The sequence below is a fragment of the Ictalurus punctatus genome, chromosome 19 (genome assembly GCF_001660625.3).
Source record: "Ictalurus punctatus breed USDA103 chromosome 19, Coco_2.0, whole genome shotgun sequence".
Classification (NCBI taxonomy): Eukaryota; Metazoa; Chordata; class Actinopteri; order Siluriformes; family Ictaluridae; genus Ictalurus; species Ictalurus punctatus.
The window spans coordinates 1404321-1414285 of NC_030434.2; the positions used below are offsets into that span (position 1 = coordinate 1404321).

The window sequence follows — 9965 nt, forward strand, 5'->3', positions numbered from 1 at the left end:
ATCTAGGATGGACACAACCGCTAATCTTAGAGGGTCTTCCAGGTTATCAAAATGAATATTAAAGTCTCCGACGTTAAATGCTTTACCTACAGACACAACCAGGTTTGAGACAAAGTCTGCAAATTCACTAAGAAATTCAGTATATGGCCCTGGGGGTCTGTAAATAATAATTAGAGGAATTGACTTATTTTTTGTGGCTACATAACTTATACTGGTATAAAGAATTTCAAAAGAATTAAATTTATGCTTAGGTTTTTGTGTGACGACTAGATTTTTACTATGGATGAGACCTCCTCCTCTACCAGTTGAACGAGGCTGATGTACATAACTGTATCCAGGAGGACTGGCTTCATTTAATGCTATGTAGTCATTTGGTTTAATCCAAGTTTCTGTTAAACACATTAAATTACATTCCTGATCAGTAATGATGTCGTTAACAATAAGAGCCTTAGACACAAGAGATCTAATGTTTAATAGTCCTAGCCTCAGATCAAAAGTGCTGGCTGTGCATTCAATATGATTTAATTTTATGTTAATTAGGTTACGAAGATAGACTTTCCGAGATTTTCTATATATTTGTATAGCTCGGGGAACAGACACAGTCTCTATAGTATGTATTATCGGTGCCGGATTTTTAATTGAACATTGATTATACTGAATGTTGTTATTATTGGAAGATGTACTTACGGTAGGCAGTCACTTGGAGTGTAGCGCCTTGGAGATGTTGTCTGACAGCAGTTCCGCTCCAAGGCTGCTGGGGTGCAGGCCATCAGGACGAAACAACCTAGGATGCTCCCATAACAGATTCCAGTTATTGACAAACACCAGATTCTGCTCATTATACCAAGAGACTAACCAATCATTTAATGCTAGAAGTCTACTGAACTTTTCTGCACCACGTCTGTATGTGGGAAGAGGTCCAGAGACGATGATCTTCGTGGTGGGTGATCTGCCTCGTACCGTCTCGATCAGGCTGGAGAAGTCCCTCTTCAGAACCTCCGTCTGCCGCAGCCTGGTGTCGTTCGTCCCCGCGTGCAGCACAACCGCTTCAATGCGCTCGTCCTTCTTCAGGATCCCGGATACCTGCGCAGCAACATCAAGGACACAAGCACCAGAAAAACAGTGTGCGCACCTTACCTTTAGATGAGGCTACACGGACGCTCCGCACAATGGAATCCCCGCTCCAGCAGCTGGGCCTGCTTGTCGAGTAGGCCGCGGATCTGCTTCTCCACATCCTCCAGTTCCAGCCGCACCATGTGAAGCTCGAGCGAGTCCTCATCTGCACTCAAAACCGGAGAGACAGCAGACATATTTATTTTTTAAACAGAACAGCGGTAAATGAGAAATGTGAAACATAAACAAGGCTAGCGGTAGGTGATGCTAGCGGGCTACGGGCTACGGGCTACAAGCTAGTCGCAAGCTAGTCGCGGATGTTTGTGAAAAAAAAAACACATCAAATTTAGCGACAGCGCAACATTACGATTGTTTTATCTAAAGTAGTGTCAGTTATATTTGTATAACGTAAGGTAAATAATTTTAAAGTATAGAGATTAGAAGAAATTAATGTAATAGCGTTAGATCGAAAGGTGATGCTTCCTCAGTGATGAACTGAGGACTTCTTGTCCACAAAGAAGAAGCCAGCAACCAGGGGGGAGGAGGAGGGACAGATGATGCCGGCCACAAGGGACTCCAAGATGTATTTCACCATGGCCTCCCTCTCAGGATGGGACAGATTATACAGTTGACCTGAAGGTAGGGTGGAACCAGGAAGAAGGTCAATAGCGCAATCGTAAGGGCAGTGATGTGGTAGCCCGAGGGCCCGCTCCTTGCTAAAAACCTCTGCCAGGTCATGATACTCGGGGGCCATGGATGAGAGGTCTGGAGGCCTTAGGGTAGGAGGTGCCCCAGTGGACACTGTAGGGGAAGGGCAAATTTCAGACAGGAGGAGTGGCATAGGGCCCTCCAGGTGACGACTCTCCCAGCTAACCAGTCTGGGGGTTGTGTTTAGTTAGCCAGGAATGGCGCAAAACCAGCGGAGTGCTAGCGGAGGAGATGATCCTGAACCGGATGAGTTCTCGGTGGTTACCTGAAAGAACAAGGTGCAAAGGAACAGTATGGTGGGTGACCTTGGCCAAGAATCTCACGTCCAGTACTTTAACCATCGGGGGGATCCAGAGGTTCCACGGAAGGGCTAGACTAGGATGCAAAATCCTGATCCAGGAAGCTGTCCTCAGCTCTAGAGTCAATCAAGGCAAGTAGGGGGATGAAGATGAGGTGGTGGTGCAGGGTAGCTGGAACATGGAGCTGGGATGGGGAGATCTGAGTTGAGACGCTCACCAGCAACTCCAATTCTACTGGCAAGTTCCTCCTTTTGGGAAAATGGGACAGGTGGCGACGAAGTGGCCTGATTGGCCACAGTAGATACATGCTCCCACCTAGAACTGGCGTTCACGCTCGGCTGGAGTGAGCCGGGCACTGGGAGGGACCCGAGGACTGAGCTTAAGCTCCTCAGCCGGGTTGCTGGACAATCCGGCCCTCTCTCAGCATCTTTCTCATGGACGGTTATCCAGATAAATGGTGAGGGAAATAAGCGCATCTAGAGAGTCTGCTTCATCTTTTGTGGTCAGCTCATCCTTCAACTGCTCACAGAGCCTGATCAGGAACGCTCGCTGGGGTACCTCCTCGTTCCAGCCAGACTCTGTGGCCAGGACACGGAACTCCAATGAATACTCTGCTACACCGTTGGGCCCCTGGTGGAGGGAAAGCAGATGCTTGGTGGCCTCCTCCCCTTGGACGGGGTGATCGAAAACCCATCGGAGCTCATCGGTGAAGGAAGATATGGAGGACAACAGTGTGGGCTGCTGACCCCACACAGGGGAGGCACAGGCTAGGGCATCCCCCCTTTGAAGCCCCATGATATAAGCCACCTTGGGTTCCTCTGTGGCATTGGTAAGGGGATGCTGGGCAAACATGAGGGAAGATGGGAGTAGGAAGGCCTTGCACCTCCCTAAGTTGCACGCATAGGGTTCTGGGTCTGGGACATGGGCCTCATGCCGTGAAGGACTGGGAGAGGGAGCAGGAATGGTCACCAGCATAGAATGACTGGGCTAGGGTCCAGACAAAGTTTGGGCCAGTTGGGGGAGGATACGGTTGAGCTGCTCAGTGAGGAGCCCAATCTGGTGTGCCATGGCTTGGTGACTCTCGGAGAGGGCATGAAGTTGTTGCTCATGCTGGCCCAGGAGTGCACCCTGATGGGATAGCGATGATGGCGAGGGGGCTGGTTCTGCTGGGTCCATGGTGGTTAGATTGTTCTGTTACAAACACAGAGACTGGGAGAACCAAAGGCAGAACACATTCATGATGGTTAAAGGTTCACGGAATTAATTGCTGTGAAGTGGAGGCTGGAGTGTGTAGAGTGAAATACATAACCTGCACTCTCAGAGCATTATGGTATTTATGTTTTGTCTATTATATAATGACTGTTTTATTAAGCTCTTCATACCTGACATATCTTGTGATATATGACTTAATTTAACAGTCTATAACCATTCACCCTTGGAGTGTACAGCAAGTGAAATGTACAATTGTTTGCCTTTCTTACTAAAATATTTTTTTTCATATCATGATCAGAGAAATTATATTATGCACGCTAGATGTTTCATTATTCCAAGTTAGCTTGGATTTCACATCACAAACAGATGAACAAAAAAGTTAGACCAATTAAAATATGACAGTGTATTTCTGTGTATTCTTGGGAGAATGGGGAAAGGCACTTAGGACTGTTAGGACTGCAGACAATGCATGCAATATGCCCTTTAATTTATTCTCTCAAGATAACCAGAAGACCCACATGACAAGATATGTATTCCTGAGAGAATATAATTTCAGTAAACAGGCAAAACTGGCAACAGTCGCATATTGTAGCTCCGTGTACTCTTGAAACCTCAGTGGAAAGTGATGTGTAATCAGTGTGTAATAATTGTGACTTTATACAAAATTTGTATTATGAAATGTCAAATGACAAAAGAAAGCACCATTGCAATAAAATTTTTTTAAGTATGTCCTTTACTTGAAATTGTGTGAGATGTTTTTCCCCCCACTGTTTTCTCCCCTATTTTTGTTTTTATGACAGGCAGATGGTAGAGTGGTTGACACAAACTCTGACATGATTCTGTCCCCCTCGATGTTTTGCACTTTGCACATTCCCTGTCTCTCACAATTAAGCTGCATGGGACCCATTCAGTTAAGCACTTCTGGAAACAAATCACTAAGGAACTATCTTGTTTTCTAAATCCCACCATCCCACTCACCCCTTCACTCTGCTTGTATGGAGATATAGCTGTGATCATCAAATAGGAAAACGCAATAGTTCTTACAGCGCTAACCAATGGCAAGAAAACCATACTACACCTGGAAATCAAAGAATAACATTAATATCACACATTGGGAAAACCTAATAATCGACTTTATAACAATAGAAAAACTCTCCGCCCAATCACAAATAAAATTAACAAATTTAACTCTATTTGGACACCACTCATCACCTACCAGGGAATCACTTCGCAATATCCAACAATACAGCCCCACATAACCAAAGCCATACCACACACACCACATTCAACCAACATTCCAGCTAATACTCTTTGCACATAGCCCCCATATCCCTCCTCCACCCTCCTTTCTGATGTCCATGTTGCATCTGCTGTCTTGTCTCATCTACTGTGCTGTCTGTTATGTCCTAAACTCATACTAAACCTTACCCATACTAACCCTTAACTATGAAGTACAACGCATCTGCAAATATGAATTAAGCATAATAAAAACAAATAAAGTTTCAATGGTCACCCAAATAAAAATACAAAAACATTTAAGGCCTTCCTCACCACCACATCACTCCGTCTTTGTTACAGTCGATACCAAGCTTTTGTATTTGGCCTAGTTTATGTTGTTTGTGGTTCACCTGACCATTGACTTTTCCTGTTCATGATTTTTGCCCGGCATATTGGATTTGTTGCAGACTTTTACATACCTTGCTGCTATGTGACATGATTTATCTCAGTTTAATTTTTCACATCAAAAAACCTGCAATTTTAACAGCGGCATGTAGACTTTTGATATCCAGTGACACCTGACCATCACACACATATACTGTACAGCAGGGGAGTAGGAGCGATTTTGAACCTGGGGGGATGCTGAAATGGTGGGTAGTTGGGGTGCATGCAGCACTGAAAAGCTTTTGTTTTAAATAAAGCACTTAAATGCTCATTTATAATGACTTTTGGGAGTAGAATGTACTAATTAGTGTGGTTGTAAGAGAGTATTTGCATTGACAGAAGATTGAGAATACCAAGACTGGAGAGAGGAGATTATAAAGACTCGGGTGCACAGTCAGAGAGACGGACTATAACATAACTAGAACAAAAACTACTGCATACCATAAACTGCATGATATACTTTATTTAATGAAGGATATTTTCTAGAATCAACCAACAGTGGGAGAGATCCTCACATGATGGCACCCCCAACCCAAACATCCAACATGGTGTGACGTGAACTGACTGGCTATTTGGAAGCTATCCATACAACTTACAAGCTCATCCTCCTCAGTATTTTTTACTCCTATGACCTGCTGTTCATCCTCCTCTGTCCTCTTATTCTTAAAATATTGTAGGATGCTCATCTCTGTGTGAACATTTTGACTAATGTTACCATTAAATTGTTTATGGACATGTAGCAATGGCACATACACACAATCAGCAATTTCATCGGCTGAAATAGCTACGATATCCTAATTCACATGCAAAGTGGTAAATCTTTCATCTATATGTTAGTGTGCTCAAGAGCATATCAATGCTGTGTTGTGACTGGCCTCACCTCAGGACACAAATATTTTTTCATGGATGGTCACGGAATATTCAAGTCATCTCCAAAAGAATCCATTCCTCTTTCATTGCATAAGAGTAGCCATCTTAATCCATACCAGGTTTTGCTTTTTACCTTGCAGTGACAGGCACTTTGCTGTCATCAAGCTTGGCAACAGGCAAATGGTTCAGTGAGCCCTAGATACTGGAGTCTGACCCCTGCGCTTATTATAGCGAAAGTTCATTATTTTATTGAATAATGTTTCTAAACGTTGCAGAATGGATTCATTTGGAGACTGTCCAACTCGAAATGCTCGGAGACATGCAGTCAATGCAAAATAAAATCAGATTAGGAAAAAGTTGGGGGACAAAAGCTAGATTTTGAAATGTGGTGGGGTCACGTCACTATGTATAACAGCTCCTATGCCCATGCTGTACAGACTTTTCCAAACTGTTGCCACAATGTTGGAAGCAGACAACTGTATAGAATGTCTTTGCATGCTGCTGCATTAGAATTTCCCTTCACTGGAACTAAGAGACCCAAAAACTCAAAAATCTAGTGGAAAGGGGAACTAAGTCTGGACTGGGATGATCAACAAGCACATATGGGTGTGATGATCAGGTGTCCACAAACCTTTCACCATATAGTGTATAAATGTTTGCCAACCTGTAACACATTACTTTAAATCCACAGAAAATAATACATCAATCCATTATTCATCACTTTATTATTAAATGAGCATATTACTGTTAATCAAATTATTATTACATAAGCATATGACTGTTGATCCCAAAACATGGTTATATCCACCATTTTCAGTTTGTTTGGAGGTGTGGTCAAAGATCTGACATTACCACTTAAAAAAGTATAAATGTGACTGATGTCTACAGGTATTAATATGCTGTCTTAACTGGACCAGGTAAAAGCTTAAAAAGTATAGACTTTCTTCAAAATGTACTTTGATAAAATATATAATTTATTGACGTGTTTTTATTGTTAGTTAAATGCAAGTAAGGTATTTAACAAATATAATTAATAAATAATAAAGTTTGTTTTTTGTGTTATCCTATTCCATTTTTCCATTTCGATAAGTTTTTCCATGCACTGCAGTATTAGCAGGAGCAATTTAAAGTACTTATTCTTTTCCACAGGTTATATTGGCAGACGACATCTGACATGAATTCTGTGCCGAATGCGCTCTCTGAAAATGCAACATTAATTCACCCTTCCACTTTTTATATCAATGGGTTTTACAATATTCCACACACAAAGTACTTCTATGCCTTTCTCTGCATTGTCTATGCTGTCACATTTTTAGGGAATTCTTTTATAATGTGCACCATCTATCTAGCACGTAGCCTCCATACAGCAAAGTACATTGCTGTGTTTAACTTGGCTCTTTCTGATTTGGGTGGCAGCTCTGCTCTTATTCCAAAACTTATTGATACTTTTCTGTTTGAGAATCAGGTCATATCATATGGAGCCTGTCTGGCAAACATGTTTTTTGTCTTATTCTTTATGACCGCGCAGTCTCTTACTCTGCTTGTTATGGCCTATGACAGAGTAGTTGCTATATGTTTTCCTTTAAGGTATAATGTCATTGTCACCAAAGCAGCAATGACTTTAATCATTGTTATTACCTGGATTTTCTCTATAACTATCATTGCACTCCTTGTAGCTCTGATTACTAGACTGTCCTTCTGTAGATCTATAATTATCAACAGCTATTTCTGTGATCATGGGCCTATCTTGATTTTAGCTTGTAATGATAAATTTATTAATAGTGTCATGGCTAAAGTCTGTTTTGTTGTGCTGGATTGTGTTCCATTGCTATTAATAATTGTCTCATATATTTGTATTGGAATTGCCTTGCTGAATATCTCACATGGTTTGGAGCGGAGAAAAGCTATGAAGACCTGTACTTCCCACCTTATTTTAGTGGCTTTATTTTATCTCCCATTTTTAGGCACCAATATAACATCTTTTACATCATCGATAAATGGCAATGATAGGATAATAAATTCTACCCTGACACAGATTATTCCCCCCATGTTAAACCCCATTATATATACGTTAAAGACAGAGGAGGTCATGCACGCCGTTAGAGTGCTCTACAAACGGGCCAAAGTGGTAGTGATAAGTGGCATGCCAAATGTAACTCAACCATGGGTAGGAGTTGGGAGTAAAAAAATGTTTGTTGAATAATTATTTCGTTCAATTATAATTACATGTACACATGCTTCATAAAATATTTATTTTACTTATAGCACTGAAGTTGTCATAGAGTTGGATATAATGGTCAGATGTCCACATACTTCCAGTTATACAGTGTATCTTGGACACTGCGGCATGTAAGATAACCACATAGTGCAAGCTAAGTCATTCCACGCTAGCAAGATTATCTTTTATAATTTTATATAGTTTTCTTTTTTTAACTATACATACAGTACAGTTAAACATTTTATTATTAAAGGAATTGATCTACATTAATATTTGCACTGGGTAACATTTGCTACTATTGACTTTATTCTGAACAATAAACTATGTAATAAGAATTTCCTACTTCAAAAATTAATGTTTATAACCATGTATATGAATATTTCAGGGCAAAGAAAGAGCATGTTCATTAACATGCATTTACCATATCCTTGGTAACTGCATTGGTTAGGATTGCAGTGATTTAATTAAGAGTCTTATTTAATTAAGTCTCATCAGACATTAACAAATGTTGCCACATGCTTTGGCAAATATTTACTTGGGCATGGGTGTTTTTCATGAGGAAGAGATTTCATTTAGCCACCCTACTAGTCTCATATCATATCTCATATCCTACACCGTCCAGACATGTGAAAGGTATGAGAGATTGCTGTCATATGCAGGGAGTGATTCAGATTTTTTCTTTACCTTTCATCAATTTGGAGAGATATCCTGTTCTTGGTAATGTCCCTGTGGTGCCCTATTTTCACCACTTGTTGGTGATGACCTCATGGTTCCATGGTACATATAATGTTTTGGAAATTCTCCTGTACCCATTTTGCTAATTGATACATTTTGACAATGAGAGCCCCTACATGATGTCTAAGCTTTTTGCTGACCAGGGCTTTAGTCTATTTGTCCAAGAGGATCTTACAGAAACAGCTCATCTTTATTTGGGGTTAATCACTTCATTGATGGCAGGTGGATGATAAATTTGAATGTGGTTAATTCTGAGCTCATTCACATGTGCCATTGTAAAAGAGTGTACACACTTATGCAACCAAGTTGCTGTGTTTGCTTCTTTTTCTAACTGTTTTACACTTGAATTTTGTTGGCTGGTTTATCACATTAAAGGTGGAAAGAGATCTGACACGATTTATCTTGGTTTGGTTTTTACATCACAAAAAAAACTGCTATTTCAACAGGAGTGTGTAGATTTTTTATATCCACTTTTTAACTATATAGTAGTAGTTACAAGTGGCAGCATGGCCGTAACTGAGCATGAACTGTGGACAGAGAGGAGGTGGGTTGAACTGGGAGGTAATATATGATGATTCTCACCGGTGACTTATTACTGCCAGCCTACTTATGTGTTTCTTTGTGCTTTCTGTCAGACTGTCATCTGCCAGAGAGGGAGAGAGAAAAATTCTGAGCTGAAATTCAACCTGCCTACTAAGTCTTCCTCTGCAATCAAGTTCGACATAATAATTGTAGGTTTATTGGTGTTGGCAGTCATAGTCTGAACTCACACACCAATTCACAGCCATGAAAAGCATTGTATTAAATTTAAGAGAATATAATATAAAATATGAATTAATATGTAAAAACAAACAGACAGACACTACAGAGTAAACAGGCTTCAAACCGGCCAGAATTGCAAAATTCTAAATTCAAAATTCTGTTTTGCATTTTGTGATTGTTGATATTGTCTAGTAAAATATTGAATTGTGGAGTTATAATCACAACCAGTTTTTGTTTTTGGTGGGGTGTAAAGTATATGGATATTTCTGGTGGGTTCAAGATGGAGGTGGCCAATCTATGAACTGGGAGGACCAAGGCAAAGGTGTAGAAGTTTGGTCATTATGCACAAGATGCACCAAACACAGCATATCACCACAAACACCCAA

General features: G+C 40.8%; 1 protein-coding gene across 1 annotated transcript; it reads left to right on the forward strand.

Moving 5' to 3' along the window:
* Positions 1 to 2309: 2309 nt before the first annotated feature.
* Positions 2310 to 9581, forward strand: LOC108279585 (olfactory receptor 1571-like). Its single transcript, XM_017493905.3, has 3 exons — positions 2310 to 2335; positions 7056 to 8031; positions 9453 to 9581. The coding sequence occupies exons 1-3, from the start codon at positions 2310 to 2312 to the stop codon at positions 9579 to 9581; spliced, it is 1131 nt and encodes a 376-aa protein (XP_017349394.2).
* Positions 9582 to 9965: the final 384 nt, after the last annotated feature.

What these genes read in the sequence shown, in the direction of transcription:
- LOC108279585 (XM_017493905.3), top strand. Translation starts at nt 2,310, where the DNA reads ATGGGGAGATCTGAGTTGAGACGCTC. An exon ending in AGATCTGAGTTGAGACGCTC is followed by an intron (nt 2,336 to 7,055) that starts ACCAGCAACTCC and finishes TTCTGTGCCGAA; the next exon opens with TGCGCTCTCTGAAAATGCAA. An exon ending in CAAATGTAACTCAACCATGG is followed by an intron (nt 8,032 to 9,452) that starts GTAGGAGTTGGG and finishes GCTTTCTGTCAG; the next exon opens with ACTGTCATCTGCCAGAGAGG.